The following is a 27,995-nucleotide window of genomic DNA, read 5'->3' as shown; positions in this document are numbered from 1 at the left end:
CAGGAAACCTGCTTTCCCCCGGAAGGCCTTCTGTGGCTGGGTGATGTGCTCCCATTCTCAGGGGTAAGCTACTTTATTGATTGTAGGCATCAACTCCGTCTTCAAAACCCTTGCCCAGCAACCCTGAGATGAGGATTTGGGTTCATCTCCAGGCACACTAAGCCTGGCCACATAAAACTGACTGCCACACGCTGACATTCTCAGATGAGAGGTGGGAGGCTCAGAGACGCCACCTCCTTTGCCAGGGTTGTGGAGCAGTGGGAGGGCTTGTGTGGTCAGGTCTTTGGGCCTCATTGCCTGTGGTTCTAAACCAGCAGAGTGTGGAACGCCTCGGCTTCCACTGACCCTGTGACCCTGGCAGGGCCTCCACCATCAAGACCACCGAGCACACCCTCCTTCCAGGAACGACATCTTCCTTCCTGAGAAGTTTCTCGTGGGTGGGAGGGATGGGAACGGGACTCCTGACACCTCCATGGCACCCCAGCCCCACCCTCGCATGGGAGACCACCCAGAAGGTTCTTCCAGCCCCTTCTCCAAAGCCCTCCTGCCTCACTTAACTCAGCCCAGGTTAACGGATGAATGTGGGAAGAGACGTTCCCAGCAGCACACTGTCTTGTAATCCCAGAGGCCCTGAAAGAAGGGGCTGGCAGCAGCACTGTGGTCTCGGAATCCATGCGAGAGGAAATGCGTCTGTCCCTGCATTTTCCGCAGACCTCCCCCCCACCATCTCCCCCACGTCCCCACAGGCTGTCATATTGTTTCCAGTTGTGTTTATGGTAAACTGAGGCCATAACGCGCCTCTGTCGTTGTAAAAGATGGGAAGAGTCTTAGGAGAGAAATGTTCATCCCAGGCCTTTCAGCGGCATTTTCCCAGGGGTAGAGGTGAACGGGAAACATGAAGGGGCTGCCTGCAGAACCGTTTTTCCCTCTGTGCCAAGGACAAAAAGAGAAAAGCATTTGCTGAAGATGGAAAGGAAAGAGACACTGTGCAAACTGAACGTGCACAGTTCCTGAGGAAATGGCCTGTGCTGGGGGCCGTGGCCTGCTGACGTCTCTCCAAATACGCAAGTCAGAGAAGGGCTGACTCGCAAGTCACAGATTGCAAAAACTATGGCACAAGCCTGACTTCGAACTTTCAAAGGGACAAGGACGTGCACGCCCCAGCCCCAGCCCCAGCCCAGGGTGTAGGCCGTGGGGCTCCACTCCCTTCTGGGCATCACTGCTCTGTGTCCTTGGGAGAGCGTCTCTACCTCTCTGGCACCTCCCTTTATCCTGGAAACCTGTCCATCAGGCCAGGGGACTGGGGTGGCATGCGGCCTCCCTCCTCCCACCCTCCTAGCCCAACCCCAAAACCAGAAAAGCAGCCAGCTTGCACTCTGAACCCAGAACGAAACCAGGATTGAGCTTGCTTTGTGTGTGCCACAAACCAGACACTGCATCCAACCTCCAGCTCTAGGGCCAGGAACTCCAATCACCCAGCATTTTGGGGAAACTAAATCAAAGCTAGATAGCTTTTCTAACATGTTATATTGTGTTAAAGATTAAAAATGACATTGAGAAGTAAAAATACATTGGAAATAGCTGGAAAAATCTAAATGTTCAGGAACATTGGGGGATTCATTAAAAATTCTGACCCAATGGAACGTTGACGAGTCACAATGATCTTTCTAAAGAATGTTCCCTGCTGGGGAAAGATACTCATGGTACCTTACATGAAGAATAAAGTAGGCCATGGAAAGCATGTACAGTAAGATCACACTTAGGAAATTCTATATAATCGTGGTGCTCAGGCTTTCAGAAAAAAGACCGGAGGAGGTGCACGGAGTCACAGGGGCATAGAGTCTGGGTGGCGGGCCTCTGAGATTTTCACTCTCTCTGTGTATGTGTATTTCATGTGTTGTACATTTCATATAATGAATGTATTAATTCTATGATCAGAAGGAAGTCAGTGTTTTTGCGTTGTGTGTACGTGTGTCTCAGGGCAGTGTTATAAAAGGGACTAGGTCATCAGCTTCCTCGGCTACCCCATGGCAAACCGCCCTTGTTCTTTTTTTAACCTACAACAGCTCAGAAGCCAAACTTCAACTGTTCTCTTTAAGGGTTTTTTTCTTCACTCTTAAGAGCCAGAGACATAGCAGAGAACCCGGCCCTGGAGCAGTAGGCACAGGTTGCTGACCGGCTCTGCCCCGCCTCTGGGACCCTGGGCAGGCTGCTTGACCTCCCTGGCCTCAGTTTTCCGAACCGTGAAATGGGAGCACTCATGACACGATCAACCTCTGGGAAGGTTGGGTAGGGTTATATAATGAGAACACCGGTAAGTGCTGGGTCATAATTGGTGTCACCAGAACTAACATAAATGGCAAGAGAAGCAGTCAGTGCCTGCACATCCAGGCCATCTGTCCTTCATCCCTGCATTGCATCGCTACCCAGCCCTGCTCTAGGCTCCACAGAGAGATGCAGACCACCCCCTCTCCCCACCAAAAAAAGAAGAGAGATATCTTGTGTCTTTAAAGAGGCAATGTCTTCAGATGTCCAAGTCAAACAGAACAGAAAAGTTAGGCCACACTCCACCACCTGTCCCTAGGATGCAGATCACAGAAGTTCAAGGGAAGATGGGGGTCAGGGCAGAGGCAGCCAAGGCTGGTTCTAGAGGGAGGGCAGGGCTGGGAGCTCAGTGGGGAGCTTCACCCAGCTGGAAGCAGAATCTCCTCCATCCTGGTGTCCCAGGACGGGCTTTTCATGACTTGTAGTGGCGGCACTGACTCGCGCCCCCCTCCTCCCCCAGTTACAGCCATCATCCACTGCTTTGCCACAGGTGGCTTTGGAAGGACCTGAGCAGGGACCTGTTTTACAAGCTGCTCTGGGTGAGCCTACCTGAGCCCTAGAGTCCTGCCTTCTTGTTCCCAGCTTTAATATTGGCCCAGGGGTCAGCAGAGCTGTTTCCCGTGTGTCCTCGGGGGCATGGCAGTGAGGCAGGAGGACCTCCACAGCTTACCCAGACACCTCCCTCTCTCTATCTGTGCAAATCCTGCAACTACTGTAATGTCCTCGATGGCAAGAATGGGCGCCCCTGTCCCCCATCAAGGCGCTGGCTCCTGCAGGCGGTGCCAGCCTTGCAGTGCTGTAGTGAGAGGGGCATGCTTTGTGTTAGAACACCAGTCTCTGCAGAGGTGGAAAGCACCCTCACCCCTGGTACGTGGTCCTGTCTTCTCCAGGCAGAAACAAAGAGCACCCACAGGACAGCCCAGGCTTCACCCAAGCAGAGCCCTGGAGAAGGGAGTGATCTTGTCTCCTTCCTGCATCATCTTTCAAGTGGAACAGGATCCGAGGGCAAGACCAGCAAATCGGAGCTGCCTGCCTGGGCCTGGGAACGTCAGCGTGGGATCTCCCGCCCTTTCCCCTGCAGCTTCAATCCAGCTAGGGCTTCATTCCCTCTGGAAGGTGCTAAGTGGTTCCGGGGTGTGATAACCCTTGTCTGGTCATCTGGCACGCTGGGAGACCTCGCTGCTTAGTGGGATTTCAAAGGAGAGGGATGTTGGAAGTGGGAAGTTTATTATCCTTAATATTAGAGTTTTGGTGAGGTGCCCACGGCTGAGAGAGTTTGAAACATCCAAGGGTGGAGATTTGGACCCAGTATCATCGTTGCTTATAAGGAAAGTCAGAAAACACCACATGTATACGGAGCATTTGCGTTAGACATCAGAAGCTAGAGGAGGCGCCCTTCTCTGCAGCAACCTCAGCTGCCCTGGGCCGAGGCACCTGCATGGAAAATGCTTTCATGGTTTAGAGACATAGATGAGCCACGCAGCCCTGTGTCAATCCAGTGGGGCCAGCCCTGCTCGGAGCCTGCTGCAAACAGGCCTGTTTGTGTTGGCCGGTTTGTGCCTCCATCAGCCAGGGTGACTCACCGGCATTTAGCTTGGGGTGAGAACCAAAGGCCAAGTCCTGGTGAGAACCCTTTCCACAGGTCCTAATCGAGTCATCTCACTGGGCTTCGCAAGCAGTCATTAGGCTGAACAACTCCTGACTGTACATATAATTATGCTCCCCACACACAGGGAAACTGAGGCCAACAGACTTCACTTTCTTAGTTCTGTAATTGGGCCAGCATCCAGACTCTCTTGTCTCGTTGTCTAACCCAGAAGCAGGGGTTATTCCGGATGAACTGGGAAGTATTCTTCCAAGCCTGGTGTCTGGATCAGACATCACCTGCTCTCTACCAGGCAGCCGTGCCAGCCACAGAAGGGACGGTCGAGACAGTAGCACGGGGCACAGGAAGAACTGGATCCCAGCAGATGTCCTGTCTACAGCACACGGTGGCTACTCACCTGCAGCTGGAGCTGTGCCCAGAAGGAGATTTTTTGAGAAGCTGAAATCTCTGGTTTTTGTGTGAAATACGATGATGTTTTAAAGTTCACTCACAAATTCAAATGTCTTTAAAACACTGCGCAGTCCAAATGCAGCAGGTGTGGAGTGGATTCAGCCCTAAAGAAATGAATATGGGCTGGGCGCAGTGGCTCACATCTGTAATCCCAGCACTTTGGGAGGCCAAGGTGGGTGGATCGCCTGAGCTCAGGAGTTCAAGACCACTCTGGGTAACATGGTGAAACCCCATCTCTACTAAAATACAAAAAATTAGGTCCACATGGTGGTGGGTGCCTGTAATCCCAGCTACTTGGGAGGATGAGGCATGAGAATCGCCTGAGCCCAGGAGGGAGAGGTTGCAGTGAGCCGAGATTGCGCCACTGCACTCCAGCCTGGGCGACAGAGTGAGACTCCGTCTCGAAAAAAAAAAAAGAGAAGCATGTAAAATGAATTGTGATAACATTTTATTTAACTCGATGATCCAAATGATGCTCATTTCAATGTAAGATCCATATGAAGATTACTAATGGGATGATGAATCTTTGGGGTCCTGGGTGATTTCTCCCCGCCACGCATCTCCATTTGGGCTGGCCACATTTCAGGTGCTGAGTGACCGCTGGGGCCATCACACAGGCCAGCCAGAGATACCATCAGATCCAGTACGTGGGGCACCCGGCTCACACCAGAACTCCATTCACCAAACCCGAATCTCACCTACCAGGTGGAGAACATTTTCAAATGTCTCTTGAATGCCTGGGACTTCTGGCATGCTGGGAGAACTCGCTGATTAGTGGGGTCTCAAAGGAGAGGGATGTTGGAAGTGGGAAGATGATTAACATTGCAGTTTTGGTGAAGGGCCCACGGCTGAGAGTTCAAAACATCCAAGGGTGGATATCTGGACCCAGCATCATCATCGCTTCTAAGGAAAGTCAGAAAGTGCTACATCTATATGGAGCATTTGCGTTAGAGGTCGGAGCCAAAGGACTCAGCCTTAGGTTCTTGCTTCAAGCTAAATACAAGTGAGTCACCCTGGCTGATGGAAGCACAGACCAGCCAACGTAAACAGGGCTGTTTGCAGCAGGCTCTGAGCAGGGCTGGCCCCACTGGATTGACACATCCTTTTTTCTTCATCATTCTTTTCCTTCTTCATTTCCAAAGTCGTTGCCATCGCCCTCATTGCCCTGAACTGTTTCAGTGATATCCACGTGGCTTCTCGGCCTTCTCTCTGCCTCACCGCTCTCCTCCCAGAGTTACCAGTGTAATCTTTGGAACCCGCATCTGATCTCACCACACACCAATGGCACCCCTGCAGATCCTCTTCCCTCCCTAGGGGTGCCACGGAGCTTCAAGACACAGCACCTTTGTGCATTCCGTTCCCTCACCTGGCACCCCCACCACCTTTGTTCAGGTTGCGGAATTCCTAACCACCTTTCTAAGACTGTTAAATGTTGCCTCTTCTGGGAATTCTTCCCAAATAACCTTTTTCTACCCCACACAGCAAAACAAATCCCCCTTGGATTCTAGGCCCTCCACTGGAACACCTGCTGTGCAGTCCTGGGCTTGGCTCACATGCACTCCCTCTACGCCTCTGAGTCAGGATGATCTGAGCACATGCTCTGCACTCTCTGTACCTCTGAGGTCTACGTGAATTGTACGCTGAGGGCTGCGGTGCAAAACCTGTGTATGTGGCAGGGTGTTACAGCCTTTACACTTTGTTCACAGAGTCCTCATCCAACCTTATAACGCAGCTACAATTATTATCCCCATTCTGCTGTTAAGGAAACCAAGACTCACAGAGGCTCATCAACTTGTTTACAGTCACACAGCTCCTAAGCAGTGAAGCCAGGATTCAAACCCAAGACATCTAACCATTCTGTTAGGCCACCTCTGAATTCCTGCATGGTGACAGGGCCAGGACTTGTTAATATTCTAGCGCCATGATGGGGCACAAGTGCTTCCTGGGCCAGTGCATCAACAAAGAACAACAGCATGAAGGCACAAGCAGAGCCTCCCAGCCAGACCTTTGCCTGGCTGCCTTGCCCTCATCCTTCAGCTCTCAGGGACGCGTCACCTCCTCAGAGCCAGCCCTGACCACCCCAGCTAAGCAGGTACCCTCCCCCCGTCCCCATCCCCAGAGTTCGTCCCACTTTCCTGTTTTATTATCTCCACAGCACACGGCAGTGCCTGAACTTATCCCCCTTGCCAATTTGTCCATCCTACATCTCCCCCACTATGATATCCATTCTAGTGAGAACAGGTGCCAGCTGAGCACGGTGGCACATGCCTGTAATCCCAGCCTTTGGGAGGTTGCTGTGGGAGAACTGCTTGAACCTGGGGGACAGAGGTTGCAGTGAGCCTAAATTGTGCCACTGCACTCCAGCCTGGGAGACAGTGAGGCTCTGTCTCAAAAAACAAATAAACAAACACAAAAGGAGAACAGGTGCCCTTTCTACCGGCAGTGGCTACATCTGCAGTTCCTAACACAGTGCCTGCACAGAGATGATGCGTGCTGCACACTCACTGAATGGCTGAACAAAAGGGTGAATGACTGCATCCCTGGCTCCCCTCAGACACTGCCTTCTTTACCAGGTACTGGCCTTTGTCAATCTGTCTGGACAGAGCTCTCAGGCCAGACAGCTGAGAAGTGGCGTAGAGGCCACTAATATGTCATAGAGTTATAGCAATAAGGTGCAACAAGGCTGAGAAATCTCCATAGGCACAAGCAAATGGAGTCGCTTATCCCAGTGATGAAACTCCTCATTCTAAAGCCAGCAAACATTTCTTATAAAGATCTAGATAATAAATGTTTTAGACATCTGGGCCAGATGGTTTTTGTGGCCACTACTCCATTGGAGTGAGAAAGTGACCATCTGTGAATTGTAAATGAATGGGTATGGCTGTGTGCCAATAAAACTTTATTTACAAAAACAGGCATTGGGTCAGATCCCAGGGCATAGTTGCTAACTGCTAATGAAATAGCTTCACATTGATGAAAGAACTAAGCGGACATCTAGCAGAGTTTAAATATTATACTGGAATAGGGGGTGGAGGTATTGTATGCAAAGAATTTGTTTAGGAAGATTTGCCTATTTCAAACCTGCATAATTCAAGGCTGATTTTTGCAAAGAAGCACACATCACTGAGGATTTGTTCTGTATTTCTGTTGACCAGCTCAAATGGCACTGACTTTCCACGCTACAGAAGATGTGGTTTACTATTAACGTAGGCAGCCTGCTTTAAAATCACGTTTTTACTAATTTTAAAAATTGGGGTGTGTGTGGTATTTATTCCAATTTTGGTCTAGTGAAAGTCCATAAATATTTGTCAGATTGCCCTAGTCTGAAATCCCAGAATTTGAATTCATATAAAAGGCAGCTCTGTGGCATGTGTTGGTTTTGCTGTCTCTCCCCTTGGCCCACGAGCCACTCGGGAACACAGCACTCCCTTCCGATTCTCTCTGCATAGGGAGATTTGATGTAGCAGGCACCCAGCACACGGACCACACAGAGGTGAAAGCACCTGCTTTACCTCTCAGGTTGAGAAGGAGTTAGCAGAGCAGCAGGGACCTCAGTAACACAGCGGAAAGCACTCTTCTCTTTTTCGAGACGGAGTATCACTCTGTCGCCCAGGCTAGAATGCAGTGGTGTGATCTCAGCTCACTGCAACCTCCACCTCCCAGGTTCAAGAGATTCTCCTGCCTCAGCCTCCGAGTAGCTGGGATTACAGGCGCCTGCCACCACGCCTGGCTATTATTATTATTATTTTGTACTTTTAGTAGAGCCAGGGTTTTGTCATGTTGGCCAGGGGGTCTTAAACTCCTGAACTCAGGTGATCCACCTGCCTTGGCCTCCCAAAGTACTGGGATTACAGGCATGTGCCACCGTGCCTGGCCGGAAAGCACTTTCTGATTATAAAGAACGTATAGCAGCGATTATAAAGAACATATAGCAACAATTATAAAGAATGTATAGCTGTGATTCTGATCATAAAGAACGTATAGGTTCTGAGGTCTTTTCTCCTGGAAGTTTGTTTGATAATAGCTAGTGTGGACTCAGTCCTTCAGGAAGCAGGAGGAAAGAGCAGAGAATATTCCTGGCATCCTTTCACACCTGGCATCTAGGAAGGAAAATGTTCTCTACCAAGTATGACTTGTGCTTTTTCTTTTTCTACACACTTTACCAGCACTTAAAATCCACGGTGACCGTGGCCTCACCACTCAACCACATCAGACGCATTTTGCAACAATGCTTTTTCCTCAATGAAACCTGCAGCTGTAAGTGGACCTGCTATTACACTGGTAATTAAGCCACTCCCTGGGCCAGTGGATACACATTCAAGCTGCCAAAATATGGTACAACAGGCGCCTTCCTCAGTGGGGCCCTGATGGCCTGACTCCCCTGTTCCCCTTGATACCGTGTTCCAATTCCCATAGATTTGCATGGAAGTTGGAGTGGGGACTACCTGTTGCCATCACCGAGGGGCAGACAGTGGCTTTGGGACCTTACCCTTCCAGTTTCAACCACACCCATCCAGCAGCAGCTCACCCCAGCAAGCAGCTCACCAAATAGCCGTATGGTGACCAAAGAGATGGTTTCCCAGGGCACTCACTGGAGACAAAGCAACCACAGCCATCCAAGTGCTGCCATCCTGTTTATTATGCCCACCAGCCCCGGGAGGATTGAAGGAAGTCCTCTGAGTGACCAAAGGACACCTGCCAGTCCCTGTCCTCCCCTGCCTGCTGAGGCCCAGCTCTGCTTGGATGCCTGCCTCCTCCACAGGCTCTAAGGGGTGCCTCCTAGCTGGTCTACGCCAATCCCAATAGTCTCCTGTGATGCTGTTCTGGCCAATGAGATGAAACAGAAAGTCTCTTGTGGGGTTTCTGGGAACAGTTTTCATGATTAAAAAAAAAACAAAAACATCGTAGAGACACAGGACAATGTGATTCCTCTTTTGATTTCCTTTTGTTCCACTGAACAGGCACTGCTTGTGGATGTGATGGCAGGAGCAGAGGCAGCAATCATGAGCGTGAGAGGACAGCTGGCCCAGGCCAAGTCAACAGGCTGGAAATGGCACAGCAGAAAGAAGAAATGAATCCAGAACCTCAATGAATTTCTGAGTTGCCATAAAAACCAACCCTGGAACCATCCCAGCTGTAGAATTTCTCCGTCTAGCAAATGACACATCCCTTCACTGTTGAAGGCATTTCCAGTCAAGTCTTCTGTTACCTGCAGCCTGAAGCATTCTAACCTACAGAGAGCCCACTCCTAGATTCTTCCTGGATCTGGTTTGTAAGAATTACTCAGATTTAATGACTTTGATCCACGAAATGATGGAGAAACACCTTTTCTGGGCTAACAAGGGAAGAGGTACCAGCTCTCCCCTTCTCTTGTCCCAAACCCAATGGCTTTAGCCCAAAGGGCGGAGGAAAAAGTGCAGAGCAGACGAAGCCCGGGAGCTTAAGCACTGGATGTGCTGTATTTAAATTCCAAGTGCCACCTGTCTATTCACAGGCGCAAACCCCAACCCACAGGAGATGTTGGCTGCCTTATGGTTGCTTAGCAACCAGTGATCACCCTTCTCCTGTACTGCAGTGCCCAGCTTTACTTTTGGGGGACCTCCTCTACCCGATTCTCAGCACAGTTAGCTCAGAGAGGTCTGACTTCTTCCTACCTAATCAGGATACCCCATCCCTCTGGAAACAGTGGATGGTTCAGAACTAGGCACACAACCTGAGCCAGTCCAATGAGACTCCACCTAGGTCCTTGCAGGGCAGTCTGCGAAGGGTGAAGCCACGACAGTGAGAGGCAGAGCCAAGAGCTGGAGAATGGCTCAGGCTTAAAAGCACAGCTGGATCTCGGCTTTTCAATTCCCCAAGCCAGTGAATTTCTCTTTTTCTTTTCACAATCCAGCATAGCTTGGTCTTCTGCCCTACCTATCCAAAGGAATCTTAAGTAAGGCAGTTCCCCCACGAGGGACACTGACCCAGACGCTGGGAACTAGATTCAGCTTGCACCTCTCTCAAGACCATGCGTTGAGACCGAGGTGCATTTCTTATGTATAACATGGTAGATTGTAGTAGTGATAATACGGTTTCCCATAAAATTCCCTGTTTCCTTCTGGTAAGGGAGCCCCTCTTTCTTCCAGGGAGCTGTACCATGTAGTAGAGATGAGGTTCAGTGAATCTTCCCTCCCACACCCTCCCCGCCCAACACCCTCCCACACACACCCAAAGAGTCCAAGACCACGGCCTGTCCAGCTGGAACTAATCCATTAAGAGCGGCTGGTTTGGGGCGAGCCCATGACCCAAACTGGGCCATTCATATTGCTTCATGGGACGTTTGCTGAAACGCATGGAGGAAAGGGTCTTTCTTAAAAGGATGCTCTCAGCTTGGCATTGCTGGGGCCGTGTTTGCCAAACTGGGGGAAGCCTTGAAGAGAAGGACGCAGCACAGAGGAAAGCGGGGCACAAATGTGCGTCCTCGTTTTCCAGAGCCAGCCTCTGCCAAAGCGTCACCCTTTATACTCCCAGACACAGGAATCTTGTTTAGTGTAAGCCAATTTGAGTTGGATTTTTGTCACTTCCTAACAAGACTCCTAATGAATGCATTCAATAACAAACGCAGCAACACCAGCAAAGATCGGCACTTGCGAGTGTCCCCGTGGCAGATACTGTGATAGGCTTTTCTCATGAATAATCTCTAATTACCCACTGAGGACACAACTCCCATCTTACAGATAAGGAACTGATGTTCAGAAAAGTGTCCTAACACATCCAAGGCTATCTACAAGGTAACCATTAGCCTTTGTGAGAATCAAGAAAAGGTGTCCCCTCTCAGAGGAGGCCTCCGAGGGGCACATGGTTAGGTGGATGGGATCTCAAGGTCTCTATGCACATTGGAGAGAGGAGAGAGCCCTTCCTTAAGCCAGACACAGACCCATGCCAGGGTGCATGGCCTAGGAGTGCGGTGTGGGCTGGATGGCAGCCCCCCCAACCCCAGGCAACCAGGCACCTTGGTGCAGGTCACACTCATGCACCTGAAGGATGCCCCAGCTGCCCAGACCCAAATGACCTCACTCATATACTGTACAACCAAGCCTGGAATTTCAGTCCTCCTCATCAGTTCCGGTCCAGCCAGAGAAATACAACCTGTAATAGGATGTAAATATATTAAAAGATGCATTGCAAGGAATTGTCTTATGGGATTCTGGGAGCTTGGAGGCAAGTCCGAAGTCTGAAAAGGAAGCTGGAAATTCTCAGGCAGGAGGTGACGCTGCGGTCCGGGGCAACACTTCATCCTCCTCCAAAATCCTGGTTCTGCTCTCAAGGCCTTTCAGCTCCCTGGATGAGGCTCACCCACATCCTTGAGGATAACCTCCTGTACTGAAAGCCAACTGATTGTAGATGTTAACGGCATCCGAAGACCTTCCAAACAGCACCTAGGTTCATGTTTGATGGGTTTACTGGGGACTGTCACCCGGCAGAGTTGATGCATAATGAATGCAGGTGGTCTCGCCACTCAGATTCCTCTCCAGGAGTCTCCAGCCCTCATCTTCTGGTGTGGGGCCATGGCCTAGACTTGTCTGGCAGGGTCCTGGTTCGCCCTGCCTGCCCCAGCATAATTAGCAGCCCCCTTTACACTTTCAATAATGTCTCGTTTGCATTGTGGAAGACAGCATAGAAATTCCTTAAAGACCTAGAGGCAGAAATACCATTTGACCCAGGAATCTCATGACTGGGTATACACTCAAAGTAATAGAAATAATTCCACCATAAAGGCATGCACATGAATGCTCATTGCAGCACTAGTCACAGTAGCAAAGACATGGAATCAACCGAAGCACCCATCAATGACAGACTCAATAAAGAAAACGTGGTACATATACACCATGGAATACCATGCAGACATTGAAAGGAATGAGATCATGTCCTTTGAAGGACACGGATGGAGCTGGAGGCCATTATCTTTAGCAAACTAATGCTAAGGATAATTGGGTGGAGGACACAATCCCACAAGGTGCTGTCCCTTGCACGGCCACGGTAGAGGGAATGAAGAGGCTCCTCTGCATTGGAGCCCTGGGACTCCTCGTTTCCCACGTCCCTCCTTGGTGCATAAATAGGTTAGCAGACAGCTCCACACCTTCCAGCTCCAGAGACAGCAGGGCCGAGTGTGTGTGGTGTCAGAATAGGTCAGGAGCCAGCTCCACACCTCCCAACTCTGGAGACAGCAGGGCCGAGTGTGTGCGGTGTCCGTGCAGAATAAGTCGTTCATTGAATTATTGAAGAAACACACACGGAACACTGCCCTTGAACTGGGAACACGTGGAGGCTCCTGTTTGGTTCCTGCCTTTATGCAGCTCACACTCTTAGGGGGAAGCAGGTGGGCATAAGAACGGATGCAATGCCTCACACCCAGTGCCCTGCACAGGGAAGGGAGGGAAAGCCCGGGAAATTTCTAGCCAATTGCAAGATGCACGGATCCCAGCCCCAGTGAAACTTAGGATCCAAGGTGGTCACAGAGTGAAGCCACTCACTGTTCTCTTCACAAGCACAGCTGCAAGGAGCTAAGGCTGCAATGCTGGCACCGCCATGCTGCTGTCTTGGGATCCACTAAGCGCACATTAAGGCCGTGCTCCCAGGCTGAGCTCAGGAAGAAGAGCAACACACCATTTTTGCTTGACTCCACTAATGGGCAACCTTGAAACCAAAAGACTGGCTTCCCTTGTCTTCTAGGCCGGAAGACCCACTCCCGGGCCCAGGAGAGATGAACAGGCATCCTTGGCATAGGCCGCAGGCCCCACTGGGAAAGTGGGTTCTCTAACCCCATGAGGGCTGGGTGAAAGTCGGGCCCCGCCATGGACTGGCTGTGTGCCCCAGAGCCTCTGTTTCCTCCTCTCTAAAGTGGGAAGACTATGGCACCAGCCCAGGAGAGGATTCGATGACGTGACACTTGGAGACCACTTGGCAAAAGGTCTCGCCCTATTTGGGCTTTCCAGGGGCACAAATTGGGTGGCTTAAAACTACAGAAATGTATTGTCTCACAGCCCTGGAGGCCAGAAGTCCAAAATCAATGTATCTGCCAGGCTGTGCACCCACCAAAGGCTCCAGAGGAGGCTTCTTCTGCCTTTGCCAGCTTCTGGCAGCTCCAAGCATTCCTTGGCTCACAGCCACATCACTCCAGTCTCAGCGTGGCCTTCTCTTATATCTTAAATCTCCCTCTGTTTTTCTCTTACAACATCACCAGTCATTGGATTTCAAGCGCAGCCAGATAATTCAGGGTCATGTCCTCTCAAGATCCTTAACGTGATTACTTCTGCAGAGACATCATGTAGAGCTTTTTCCAAATCAGATCACAGCCACAGGTTCCCAGGATCAGGACGTGAACATGTCTTTTGGGTGAACACCACTTAACTCACTAGAAGCACTCAGCAAGTGACTCTCAGAAACGGGGGCTCTGAGAACAGCGGCTGTTGGGACTGTCAGTTCTCTGCCTGTCTCTACCCTCCCTAATCCTAGGGAGAAACTTCATTTACTCTGCAAACCCTAGGACTCCCTAAACCTAGCTGAGGTCTCTCCTGCATAGGATTTCAGAAGGCTTAAAAATAAAGCTGTACAAATGTGTAGATATGAAAAGTCACGGAGAGGGTGCCAGCTTTTTGCTGTTGGTGGTGGCGGTGTTTTATCTTTTCTCTCTTAAGGAAAACAGTAGGATGGAGTAGAAGAATGAGTTTTCTGGCAGGGCACGGTGGCTCACACCTGTAATCCCAGCACTTTGGGAGGCTGAAGGGGGCAGATCACAAGGTCAGTAGATCGAGACCATCCTAGCCAACATGGTGAAACCCTGTCTCTACTAAAATCCAAAAAAAAAAAAAAAAAAAAATAGCTGGGCGTGATGGCACACACCTGTAGTCCCAGCTACTCAGGAGGCTGAGGCAGGGGAATCGCTTGAACCCGGGAGGTGGAGGTTGCAGTGAGCCGAGATCGTACCACTGCACTCCAGCCTGATGGCAGAGCAAGACTCTGTCTCAAAAAAATAAAAAAAGAAGAATGAATTTTCCATCAAAATGGACAGACTTGGTCCATGGTCAAAATGGACAGCCAGCCCAGGTTTGCGTGGTGGTTCTCTAAGCAGAACCCAACCCCTGCTGACGATGTTCTCTTCTGCCTCCGGGGTCCAAGCCACCATCCTGTCTCCTCTGAACCACCGTGGCTGTCTCCTAACTGTTTCTCTGCTTCACTCTTCCCTGCTGCTATATGTCCTTGACGCAGTAGCCAGAAGGGTCTGGGAAGACTGAAGTCAGAGGCTCTCTCCAGAACCCTCCATGGCTCCCCATTTCACTCAGAGTCAAAATCAAAAGGCCCGTAGATGCCATCATGGCCCGATTTCTTTCCCTCCCACTACCTCTCTGCACACCTCTTCTGTCACCTACCTTCTGATGCTGGCCCCGATGCCCTGCCTTCCAGCCACTGGCCCTCTTTTTCTTCCTCAAAAACCCCAGGTGCAGTGGCACCTCAGGGCTGTGGCACTGGCAGACACCCCATTATCCCAGCAGGCACTTCCAGAAGTACCCTCAGCTCTCTGCACCCACTCCTGGTGTCTTTGCTCAGTGGTCTCCTTCTCATTAAGGCCTTCCCTGCTCATCTTGCTGAAATCTGCAACAACCCTTGCCTAGCCCTCCAGATGGCACTGAGCTACTCACCTGCCCCGCACGCCACTCACCGTGGAACACGCTCTACCACGCACGTGTGCAGACCCCTGCCATCACCTCCTCCCACTGGAAGGTGAACTCCGTGAGGGTGGAGACGTCTGTCCGTCTATCCCCTGCTCTATTTTAACCGTCTGGCAAAGCAAGCACACTCAGCGCAGTACTTATTAGAAGGCAGGGAGCAGAACAACTGTTCTGGGACTGACTTCCTGGTGGAGGAGGAATAGAAAATAAACATGTAAGCAGACAAGTAAGACAATCGACGGGTGGAAAAGTACAACAAACAAAATAAGAGTAAGGCTGCTCCAGGACAAGGGGCTGGGGAGGGGGCCCCTGAGTAGGAGGCGGCCTAGTGGACGCGTCAACCATGAGCAGACATCAGTCAGCCACGAGGAGGCTGGGGACGCAGCCCCCTAATGTGTCAGCTCTGAAAGCTAATGACTGTGGCTGCGTGTGTGTGCAGGACATGCATGAGCCGGAAATGCAGCTCGATAATTACGTTATATATGTCTGTGTATATGTATGTGTGTGTATGTATCTGTATGTCTGTGTGTATAATATACACACACACGTGTACATATAAAACCTATATATAGATATATATAGATTGTATATGTGTACAGTATATATACACATAATGTGAATATATGTGTATTATACACACACACACATATATATGTACACATATATAATCTATACATCAGAGAGACTGACCTGCCAGGAGATGGACAGACATTTGTTAGAGGGGACAGAGTGGACATTTGTCAGAGGGGAGAGAGTGTCTTAATTCCTGAAGTTGGTTTCTCAGCTGCCAGGGCAGTGGCCAAGCCCTTCTCCAATCTTACCTTATGAAACAAGGGTGACAGGCATTCAGTGATAGCAAACCCATCTTTCCCATCCTATTTTGGGCCCTAGAGAAAAGTGTAATTGTGCATGTAAATTGTCGTTTGGGATAAGGGGAGCAGAGCACATAGCTATTGGAACCACAGTTTCTCTTCATGCTATCACATGAGGCTGGAACCTGAACTATATCTGGGAGGCTGTGGAAAGTGGGAACGGAGTTTCAGATCCATGCTGAAAGAACAGCGAAAGGCTCCCAAAGGGCTCCGGGTGGCATCTGCTGCTGAGTCAGCAAAGGACTTGTTCTGGACACAGGGGCTGTGGGAGCTGAGCACGGGATTTCAAGTCCTGCTTCACCTCCTTCTCACAAGGAAGAAGCTGTCCACTGCTCACTCCTGGTTAAATTCAAGGAGGAAGGGACATGCAAGTGTAGCAGCCCTACAGAAAAGAGAAAGACTTGTAAGTGATGCTATTAGTAAACCATCTTGCCTTCCAGCCCGTGAAGATAAATGAATTCAACAAAGAAAAGTCAACTAACCAGAAAGTTTACAGACCAGTGAATCCCAAAGGGCTAGCATTATGTGCCCGACTGGGTTCTCAGAGCTTACTGAGTTATCTCACTTCATCCCTACCCCAAACCTGATCAAGTAGGTGTCATTGTTCCCATTTTACAGCAGAGGAAACAGAGTCTCAGAGAGGCTAAGTAACTTGCCTGGGGTCACACAGCTGAGGACACGGGTAAACGAACACATATTAATACCTCCCACATTGCTTCTTCCACCAGTTCCTCCCTGTTTTTGGCTCTGAAGAATCCCTTCAGACACCATCATGGGGAATATCAACATGATAGGAAAGTGGTAGCCTTGGCCCAGGCCAGGAGTCCCTGAGCAAAGCCATCAACCACGACTTGGTCGTCACCTGGCTACGGACAGGAGAGCAGAATGAAGTCCCATTCTGAAAGTCAGGCTGCATCACAAGCACCGACTGTGCCTGCATCTCTGTGGAGGCAGGAGCCAGGCGTAGGTGCCTGAGCCCCTGGGGGAGGGGAACGGTGTTGGTTCCACCCCCAGTGGCCCCATGGCCTGGGTCAGTTCCTCATCTCTGAAATGGGAACCTTCTCTGGACCAGCTTCCCAGGGTACCTGTGAGGAGGCAGTGAGCTGCTTCCTATCAAGGCTTAAGGCAGCCCCTGTCAAATGCTCTGTCAGCCTTGGCTCTTGTTAGCCTTTTGATTATTTGCTTGCCTGATTCTCAGCTTGTGTTACTGTGTGCCTGACCCCGACGTGTCTCCAAACTCCTCCCCACAAATGTCACGTCCCAGTGCCTCTCCTTATTGTGTTCTCTCCTTCCGTTCATATTGCATTTCAACAGTAACGACAGCTACTCATCACTGAGCACTTGTTTGGTGCTTGGTATTGCGATCAATGCTTCCGAGTGTGTTATGACATCATCCTCATCGTGCCTTGGAAAGTGGGAACTCTGCTGGTCCCATTTTACAGATGAGAAAACTGAGGCAAAGTGATGAGAAGCGGCATAACTGAGGTCACGGGGCTAGAAAGTGGAAGAGAGGGAATCAGACCCACGCATCTGGACGGTTTCCTCCCCTGCTCATCACTGTGGTGTCGGGCTGCTCACGTGTTTGGTGAGAGGCCGAGGACTCAGAGTCCACCTAAGGTGAAAAGCAGGAACAGGGTTCCTTCTCATTTCTTTGTAAGGCAGAGCCAGGCTCGTGGGTGTCCCCACTTTGTCCCTGAAGGGACAGCTTCTCTGTGTCATCTTTGTCTCCTCTGTCACCTCTACGGGGCCACAGGCCTGTGACGAGCTGGCCCACTCAGCTCCCAGAGCAGGCAAAAGAAAACGGTCCCAGGGTACAGGAGGGAACCTGAAAGAAAACAGATGGGAAGGTGAGTGAGTCATTAAATCAGCACATCCCAAACAGCTAAGGGAGGGGACAAGGAGCAAAGCAATTAAGGCCAAGTATGAAGTCTGAACTCACAGAATGGGCACGTGCTTCCGATAAACCCTCCGCTCAAGCTGCTGGGAATACAAACACCAACCACAACAACACATGCATATGCTCTTTTGTGTCGTGTTTCTGGAATTCTGTGATGTCTCTTTTCTCATAGAATTCTTCCAGAAACAGCCCAGTACAGAATTACAGGTTGAAGCACTGTGAATAGGGGCTAGCTCTGCCCCAGGTTAAGGGTTAATTTGTTTGAGTTTCAGAACAGGCAGGCGAAGCTCTCCTGGATTTTAAACAGATAATGTCCTTGTCATGTAAGAGCACTTAGATAGAAGGCTGGCTTTGTCTCTTTAAAAAAATAAATAAATAAATACATAAATAAGACGATGTTTGTTGTTATTGTCGTTGCAGTTGTTGCAGAGATGAAAAAGAAATCTGTGTCTTTAAACGAGGAGGGGCTGCGTAAGGAGGCTTGGGCAGTAAAAAGGCTAATACGCTGTGGAAGAGAAGGAGTTTAATCTAATTTAGTTGGAGGGTGTCTGTCTGCGGTGTTGTTTTTTGGAGTGTGGGAATAGAGGCGGGAAGCTGCCCCCTTGAATGGTCCCTCCTGAGCCAGGAGCAGTGGGGAGCCAGTCGACGCCAGCGATCCAAAGCCCGGCCTTGAAAGAGGATTAAATCAATGCTCTGATTTGCAATTCACACTAATGCACCCCGTGGAACCTTTGGTAATATTTCAAACCACATTTCAAGGGAAATGGCCATAAAATAGCTGCCTAAATTGTGCTGGAGCCACGTCGGACACCCCACTCATCCGCTTTAGGATGGGGGTGCTTTGGGGTTCATTCCTCACCTTCCCCAACCCTCCACATCTCACCACCAGTGTTTTTAGGGGGGAATTAAAACTTCTGCGCCTGTTGAATTCGCTGCAACTTGCATGGCCTTTCTGGTGGAACAAAGTGTGTTTTCTTTGCTAAGTATCACTTCAGATCACTAAAGGTATTTTCCCTGGAGAAAAAGATGGGGGCACGCCACGGGGAGCATGCCTACTTGATCAGAAAACATAATTTTCTGTGCATGTTTTATATCTGATAAGCTTCTGCAGAAACGTGACACTAGATGAGGTCAGAGAAAATAAGGCCTATTCACATCAGACCTCTCTGCATGTGAAGCAATTGTTGGTAAATAGATCAGTTTTCATTCTTATACTTGAAGGTAGAATTGGAAATGTCCCGGACTAAATACAAATATTGACGACCCGAGAAGACGAGAGAAGAAACACAAGAATCACTTAACGTGGATCCTCACACTTGAATGTGCCAGGAGAGCTCATTCAAGCAGCAGTTACTGAAAAGGCATTACCACAGCCTGAACCACTTTCTAGCTCAACCCTCACCAGCACTATTTCTGTTTATGAGCTTCCTTCCTCTTCCACGAGTTTACTCTCGCAATCAGCTTGTAACATGCTAAGCTTATGGTTTAATTTATTTCTATTGCTGAAAGACTCAGTACTTTTTTATCTTAAAGAGATTATTTGGGTTTTCTCTAATCCCATTTCAGAAAACCTTGCACAGTGTTTATAATTTCCATTGACTATTACATAATGAGAAAAGATACAACTTTGATTTTTAGCAATATCCGTGTCAAAGTACTTTATACTTTTGACTTTGTGAGTTTAAATGGAATGAAACTGGGCCTCTCTTTCAATTCCCCTCCACCTCCAACAAATATTTAGTTCTTGTTCAAAACGCTGCCTGACTCCTGAAATATTCTCTTTCAAAAACCTCATACTTTCTCTGGTGAACGTTTGCAAGAACTTGAAGGTAGATAGTGTTTACTGATAGCTTTCCGATAGACAGATATTTTTAGGTGGTTGGGGGTAAAAACATATTCCTTGTCTCTGCACGTTATGTGAAATCATGTTTAATTATAAAGTTTCATTAAAAACCTTTGCTCAAAATTTTAGAAGCCTAATAAGATTTCCATTAATTTAAACATATCACTATTCCCACGACAGCTCCAAAGCTTTCTTTTCCCTCTTTCATCCATGGTTAAATATGTAAATAAAATGTCTAAAGTCATTCTTCAAAGAAGACAAAAGAAAAAAGAGCTGAGGGAAAGACAGCCATAAAATTCCTCCCAATTCTCCATAACATTTGCCAGAGGGGGGTCGGTTGCCAGCCAGGGCTGAGCAGCGGGGGACCCCGGCTGCTCCTTAGACTCACACATCTCAAATCCCACACACAGAAAAAAAATAAAATAAAATATCTTTTCAGCTGGGGCCATCAAAAGAGCCTTTTCATTTATTAGTTACAGACTTATCTTCCAGTTGCTGATTTCTCAGAACTCTCATTTCTCTATAATAAAGTCTATTTGTTGGTTTCCATCTCAGCTGGACAGGGTGAAGCACTTCTGCCTACATTTTTATAAAAAACGAGAGAAAAAGGCAATCTGAAGTGGTTATAGCTAAAATAATGGGCCTGAACACGGCTGAATTAAAACAGCACAGAAAAGATCAATTAGGAGGCACTTTCTCAAATACTTCACACCCAGCTCCTGGCGTTTGGCTCTCGCCCTTGCACTAAATATTTCCAATAGTTGCTGAGGGAGAGACACTAAAAAGGAAAAGAAGGAAAATGGGGCCCAGGAAGGACCTTTGCAAGGAAAATTCTAGAAAAGCCAAGTGATTTCCGCTGAATCAATTTTAATTTAAAGGTTCTGAAAATTACTCACTAGACCAAAACAAAACAAAATAACCCACTATCATCATAAAAATGACATCCTTTTAAAAATGAAATCATGCGATTTTTCACTTGGGAAATAACACAGTTGAAGGTGGTGTTCTAACTGCCCGGAGTTTCTACCTTCTTTTTCACTTTCTCCCTCACCCGACTTCCTCCAGCACCTCCCAGTGAGACCCAGGACACCCAGGGACAGGGACTCAGGGATGGGTGCCTGAACCTGCCTATTATTTCTGGGATTCTGGGCGCTCAAATGTCTGTTGAGCGGATGAATGAATCAGTGGAAAGGTGAGATTTCCCCAAGTTTCTTACCGCTATAAAAATTGTAGGGCTTGTTTTAATTAAAAGCCAATACTCTCCGAGGAAGTGGCCCACTTCTGCACGGCGTGCAGAAAGCTGGTCAGTGACGGGGGTTCCTGGCGGGCCCCCTCTCCTTCCCGGGCGCTTCCTAGGGAGACCTTGCCCCGTGCGCAGCGTCCCCACCGCGAGGGCCCGTGCAGCCGCCCCCCAAGCCGGGTGGAGCGCCCCCAGCCCGGGAAGCCCCAGCACGGCCTCCAGTCATGTCCGCACACCCCACCCTGCTCCGTGGAATGAACCTCAAACGGGCAGGGGGGAAGCGAGGCCGGTGGAAGCGGGACTCGCTCCTCTGACCTCTCACCGCCACCCCCCGGCCCCCCGCCCCGGAGTTAGCGGGAGATTGCACACGCGATCCTGGGAGTTTCCGAACTTTGAAAGATCGCGACCCGGAGAGACCCTGGGAGGAGAGGGCCGGCCACCTCCTAGGGGTGCTGTTTATTTAAGGGTCAACCCAGGACGCTACGGGAAGCACCTGGCGCATCCTCGGGAACCGTGGGGCTTGGGGGGTGGGCGCCCACCGCGAACGCCCTGGGCGGGGAAAGGGAATGGGGAGGGGACGTCCTGTCCTAAGTGACCCCGTCACGGACCCGCCCCAATCCGAAGGGGGTGAGCTCAGACGACCGGCCCAGGACGCTCCTTCTCCACTTTCCAGGAAAACCGAACGGCTTGCGCGCCTCCGCGTCCCTGCGGGAGCTGGAGGGTCCCCGGGCAGGCGCTAACGCACTCCTCCCACGACCCATCCCATCACACCCATCCCACCCCACTCCGGGTCCTCCCACGGAGCTGCAGCCAAGGAGGGCGCTGGCCGGGCACATCACTCGCCAAATCACATAAATACCCCACGAGCGAATGACTTCCTATAATAAATAAACTCAGCCGCCGAGAAGGCATCTCCAGCCCTGCTGGCGCGAGGCCCCAGCTCTGCGGCTTTGGAGGGGGCGGGGGTCACCGCGGTACAAACCAAGCCCCCACTTCCCGCGGGGTGGGAGGCGGTGTTCAAAGTCCCGGGACGCTTCCCGCCCCTCCCCCTCCCCTTCTTCTTAGAGGAGACCTCGGAAGAGCGGCCCTAAAATCCGGATTCTCAGAGCCCCTCCCCCTCCCCTTAGCTCGTCTCTTTGAAATTTCAAAGAAAACCCCTCCTCAGAGCCGGGAGCCTGGAGCCCTGGGCTGCCAGCCGCTCCCCAGCCTCGGGAAGATGCGGGCAGGTTTACAAGCAAGGGGCCACTTTATGGCCCAGGCTATAAAACGCAAATCCCACCTCTCTTTGAAAGCGCCCTCCGCCCGGGACTCACCATAAAAGGAAGAGAAGATGCGCCCCGCGCCCCTCGCCGCGGACAACCCACCCCCTTCTCCCGCCAGTCCCCGAACTTCCCGTAACCTCGGCGTCCTCGGGGTTCCAGGGACCATCCCGGGGACCTCCGGGAAAAGGGGCGCCGGTGGAGAGGGCAGCGAGAGGCAAAGTTGGAGGCCAGGCAGAAAGAGGGCGAGGAGAGGCGGGCGGGACTGCCGGAGAGGGTCGCGGCGCGCAGAGCCCCGCGCGCCAGGCGGGCTGTCCCGGAGCTGGCGGGCGACGCGGGCGGGACTCGGCGCTGCGCCCCCCGCGGGCTGGGCTGTGGGCGGGGGCGTATCGGCCCCCGCGGGGCCCAGGAGCCCGCGACGGGGCGGTGGGGAGGAGGGTTGTCCCGGGCCGCTGCGCTTTCTCATGCAAAGCAGTGGCGGGGCGGGGCGCGCGGCCCGGGGGCGGGGCCTGTCAGCGCTCGGCTTTTCTGCCCCCCTTTGCCTTTTTGCGAGTCTTCTCATCCCGGGACGCAAACCTCGAAACAGCTGCGGGCTGGGCCCGGCCGAGGCCGGCGCAGGGAGGGAGAAGCCGCGCGGGCCGCGGGGGCGCCGCGAGCTGGCCCGCCCGCCCGCTCCAGACGCGCCACCTGGGCGCACCAAGAAGAGGCCGAAGTTTGCCGCGGCCGTGAGTTGGAGCTCGCCCCGGGCCGCTGCGCCGGGAGCTCCGGGGGCTTCTCTCGCTTCCCGGTATTGTTTGCAAACTTTGCTGCTCTCCGCCGCGGCCCCCAACTAGGCGGACGCCGGGCGCGGAGAGCCGAGCCGGGGGCTCTGTGCGCAGCGCTCGGGCCAGGCGGGGCGGGCATGGGCGGGGGCCCGAGCAGGGGTAGAGAGCGGGGGCTAGCAGCAGCCCGTGCCCGGGAGCGGCGGCGCTGAGGGGCGCGGAGCTCCCCGCGAGGACACGTCCGACGCCAGCATGCAGCGCCCGGGCCCCCGCCTGTGGCTGGTCCTGCAGGTGATGGGCTCGTGCGCCGCCATCAGCTCCATGGACATGGAACGCCCGGGAGACGGCAAATGCCAGCCCATCGAGATCCCGATGTGCAAGGACATCGGCTACAACATGACTCGCATGCCCAACCTGATGGGCCACGAGAACCAGCGCGAGGCGGCCATCCAACTGCACGAGTTCGCGCCGCTGGTGGAGTACGGCTGCCACGGCCACCTCCGCTTCTTCCTGTGCTCGCTGTACGCGCCGATGTGCACCGAGCAGGTCTCCACCCCCATCCCCGCCTGCCGGGTCATGTGCGAGCAGGCCCGGCTGAAGTGCTCCCCGATTATGGAGCAGTTCAACTTCAATTGGCCCGACTCCCTGGACTGCCGGAAACTCCCCAACAAGAACGACCCCAACTACCTGTGCATGGAGGCGCCCAACAACGGCTCGGACGAACCCACCCGGGGCTCAGGCCTGTTCCCGCCGCTGTTCCGGCCGCAGCGGCCCCACAGCGCGCAGGAGCACCCGCTGAAGGACGGGGGGCCCGGGCGCGGCGGCTGCGACAACCCGGGCAAGTTCCACCACGTGGAGAAGAGCGCGTCGTGCGCGCCGCTCTGCACGCCCGGCGTGGACGTGTACTGGAGCCGCGAGGACAAGCGCTTCGCCGTGGTCTGGCTGGCCATCTGGGCCGTGCTGTGCTTCTTCTCCAGCGCCTTCACCGTGCTCACCTTCCTCATCGACCCGGCCCGCTTCCGCTACCCCGAGCGCCCTATCATCTTCCTCTCCATGTGCTACTGCGTCTACTCCGTGGGCTACCTCATCCGCCTCTTCGCCGGCGCCGAAAGCATCGCCTGCGACCGGGACAGCGGCCAGCTTTATGTCATCCAGGAGGGGCTGGAGAGCACTGGCTGCACGCTGGTCTTCCTGGTCCTCTACTACTTCGGCATGGCCAGCTCGCTGTGGTGGGTGGTCCTCACCCTCACCTGGTTCCTGGCCGCCGGCAAGAAGTGGGGCCACGAGGCCATCGAAGCCAACAGCAGCTACTTCCACCTGGCCGCCTGGGCCATCCCGGCGGTGAAGACCATCCTGATCCTGGTCATGCGCAGGGTGGCGGGGGACGAGCTCACCGGGGTCTGCTACGTGGGCAGCATGGACGTCAACGCACTCACCGGCTTCGTGCTCATCCCCCTGGCCTGCTACCTGGTCATCGGCACGTCCTTCATCCTCTCGGGCTTCGTGGCCCTGTTCCACATCCGGAGGGTGATGAAGACGGGTGGCGAGAACACGGACAAGCTGGAGAAGCTGATGGTGCGTATCGGGCTCTTCTCTGTGCTGTACACGGTGCCGGCCACCTGTGTGATCGCTTGCTACTTTTACGAACGCCTCAACATGGATTACTGGAAGATCCTGGCGGCGCAGCACAAGTGCAAAATGAACAACCAGACTAAAACGCTGGACTGCCTGATGGCCGCCTCCATCCCCGCCGTGGAGATCTTCATGGTGAAAATCTTCATGCTGCTGGTCGTGGGGATCACCAGCGGGATGTGGATTTGGACCTCCAAGACTCTGCAGTCCTGGCAGCAGGTGTGCAGCCGTAGGTTGAAGAAGAAGAGCCGGAGAAAACCGGCCAGCGTGATCACCAGCGGTGGGATTTACAAAAAAGCCCAGCAACCCCAGAAAACTCACCACGGGAAATATGAGATCCCTGCCCAGCCGCCCACCTGCGTGTGAACAGGGCTAGAGGGAAGGGCACAGGGGGGCCCAGAGCTAAGACGTGGTGTTTTTCTTGGTTGTTTTTTTTTTTCTTTCTTTCTTTTTTTTTTATAAAAGCAAAAGAGAAATACATAAAAAAGTGTTTACCCTGAAATTCAGGATGCTGTGATACACTGAAAGGAAAAATGTACTTAAAGGATTTTGTTCTGTTTTGTTTTGTTTTTTTCCAGCGAAGGGAAGCGCCCCCAGTGAAGTAGCCTCTTGTGTAACTAATTTGTGGTAAAGTTGTTGATTCAGCCCTCAGAAGAAAACTTTTGTTTAGAGCCCTCCGTAAATATACATCTGTGTATTTGAGTTGGCTTTGCTACTCATTTACAAATAAGAGAACGGATAACTGCTTTGCAAATTCAAGAGCCTCCCCTGGGTTAACAAATGAGCCATCCCCAGGGCCCACCCCCAGGAAGGCCACAGTGCTGGGCGGTATCCCTGCAGAGGAAAGATGGGACCTGGGGCCGCCTCACACCCCAGTGGACTTGGAGTCGCTTAAAATAGACTCCGGCCTTCACCAGTAGTCTCTCTGCAAGACAGAAACCTCCATCAAACCTCACATTTGTGAATTCAAATGATGTGCAATACATTCTTTTCTCTTTCCTTGAAAATAAAAAGAGAAACAAGTATTTTGCTGTATATAAAGACAACAAAAGAAATCTCCTAACAAAAGAACTAAGAGGCCCGGCCCTCAGAAACCCTTCAGTGCTACATTTTGTGGCTTTTTAATGGAAACCAAGCCAATGTTATAGACGTTTGGACTCTGATTTGTGGAAAGGAGGGGGGAAGAGGGAGAAGGATCACTCAAAAGTTACCCAAAGGGCTTATTGACTCTTTCTATTGTTAAACAAATGATTTCCATGAATAGATCAGGAAGCACTAGGTTGGCAGAGACAAACTTTGTCTAGTGTATTCTCTTCACAGTGCCAACAAAGAGTGGTTTCTGCTTCTATGTATTTGTAATATATGATATTTTTCATGCTCCACTATTTTATTAAAAATAAAATATGTTCTTTAGTTTGCTGCTAGTCCCTGGCTCACGGTGAGGTTTCCCTTCTCTGTGTGTGGAGAGAATACAGGACACTTTCTCCCTTTGCTTTTTAAGCAAATTCTGGGGGTGTGCTTCTAGCCAGAGAGTACTGGTTCATTATCTATATGAAATTGCAGATCCGAGGAGTCCAAGATTGGAAGAATGATTCACTTGTGAGTTTCAGAGGAAAGGCAGGCAGGCAATGTGTGAAGCTGGAAGTCGTTTCTGTGACTGTTGGTAGCTGGACATGAGGGCTTAGTTGTAGACACAAGTCACCAAAGAGAGCCTCACCACTAAATATGGACCCACTCATGAGCCTGGATTAGCCTGTTTTAATATATTCAGAGAGCAGAGCTAACCAATTAGGAGAATTAAATCATTTGTATTCAATTGACCTGCTAGCCTCAAATGGTACCTAAACAGAGCTGCATACATCAGCTTGAAGTGTGCTGGCTTTGCGGTGACTCTGAACCATGAAGACATTTACAAAACAGATTATAGACCTGGACGGGATCAAATACCTGCTCAGGGTGGTGAATCCTTAAGAGGAAGTTAAGCAGCTTTGGAACTTCATGGTACTCGGTTCTTCTCCAGGGTTTGCTGTTAGCACTGGGTAGCTGTAAAGAACTGGCCCAGGTCTGCTGGTCAAAGGCACAGTACACTCAAGTTCCAGCCAGAAGGAAGCAAGGGCACAGTACAGTCCTACTGTGGTGAGGACTCTATTAATATAAAGCAAGCCAAGCTGCCCCTGGGGCCATGCTTTGTCCAGCTCCAAGTTAAACAAGGAACTCTGGAGAACTTGGAGCATGGATGACACGCTTACCAACAATGAGGGGAGCCTGGAGCCAGTGCAGTCTGTTTTCTGAAGAGGGTGTTCAGAAATTCAACCTGGTAAACATAAGCTCACCCATCAACACCAGGGCTGGAAACAGACTTACATTGGTTTTGGGGGGCTACTGCACATGGCCGTGAATATTTGCAGGGCACAGGAGCGGGCAGGTCGGTGGTTTGGGAAACCCCAGCTAGGTAGGCAAAGTAAATGAATGCAAAATTCCAAAGAGCTTTCAGTGCATTAAAAAAGAATGTGGAAAAGCTTTAGAAATGCCCCCAAATACAAATGTCTTTGTTGACTGCTTTCACCTAGTCCGCCAAAAGACTACACAGAAATATTGATGTCTCTGTGCATGTATGTGTATAGCATTTCCTTTTTGTCACTCTTAGGGAAAATTAAAGTATTTGGAATAGAACTTTCAAAAAGTCCAGAAGGGTAACGCTGTCCGGGTGCTGCTGCAAGCCACAAGGCTGGATATCACCCAGAGACGTTTGGTTCTAAATACCTGGACTACAGCAGCTTCAGACCTGCCCATGCTCAGGTATGTAGGCTTGAAAACGTGGTCCCAAGGAAAGACATATTCAACAACATAACTAAGAGCCTTTGTTGTCATGTAGCCCTGAGTGTATCTCACTGTGGATCCATCCCAGAAATGACTGATCTTGCTTACGAATGTGAAGGGATTGTGACATGTGGTTGGGTTGGGTGCAGCTGGGTAAGTTTAACAGTGAGCAGTGCAAATAGCAGCTGTAGAACTTCCAAGCAAAACACTCCAAGGTCTCTCTCTCTCTCTCTCTCTCTCTCTCTCTCTCTCTCAGCTGAAATCTGACCTTGCCTCACATACAAACAGTGAGTTTTAGGAGAGGCATCAAGGCCTAAAAGTCAGAAAGCTGAAAAAAAAAAAGAAAAGAAAGAAAATAGAAAAGAAAGAAGAAAGAAAGAGAAAGAAAGGAAAGAAACAGAAAGAAAGAAAGAAAAAGAAAGAAAGGAGGCCGGGCGCGGTGGCTCAAGCCTGTAATCCCAGCACTTTGGGAGGCCGAGACGGGCGGATCACGAGGTCAGGAGATCGAGACCATCCTGGCTAACACGGTGAAACCCCGTCTCTACTAAAAAATACAAAAAACTAGCCGGGCGACGTGG

At 51.1% G+C, this 27,995-nt stretch overlaps 2 protein-coding genes across 2 annotated transcripts; one reads left to right on the top strand and one right to left on the bottom strand.

Annotated features, from left to right (window-relative positions):
- Positions 1-14,345: 14,345 nt before the first annotated feature.
- On the bottom strand, positions 14,346-22,766 carry LOC117090769 (basic proline-rich protein-like). The gene is made up of 3 exons (XM_033223370.1): positions 22,259-22,766; positions 16,670-17,790; positions 14,346-16,347 (listed from the first exon to the last, which is right to left on the bottom strand). Exons 1-2 carry the CDS (start codon positions 22,764-22,766, stop codon positions 17,705-17,707), a joined length of 594 nt encoding a protein of 197 aa, XP_033079261.1. The 3' UTR covers positions 14,346-16,347; positions 16,670-17,704.
- Positions 22,635-26,021, top strand: FZD10 (frizzled class receptor 10). Its single transcript, XM_033220111.1, has one exon. The coding sequence runs from the start codon at positions 23,218-23,220 to the stop codon at positions 24,961-24,963; it is 1,746 nt and encodes a 581-aa protein (XP_033076002.1). The 5' UTR covers positions 22,635-23,217; the 3' UTR covers positions 24,964-26,021.
- Positions 26,022-27,995: the final 1,974 nt, after the last annotated feature.

This window comes from Trachypithecus francoisi, unplaced genomic scaffold (assembly GCF_009764315.1).
Source record: "Trachypithecus francoisi isolate TF-2019V2 unplaced genomic scaffold, Tfra_2.0 Lachesis_group11, whole genome shotgun sequence".
In the NCBI taxonomy this organism is placed as follows: domain Eukaryota; kingdom Metazoa; phylum Chordata; class Mammalia; order Primates; family Cercopithecidae; genus Trachypithecus; species Trachypithecus francoisi.
This window is presented reverse-complemented; position numbering and strand designations above follow the sequence as displayed.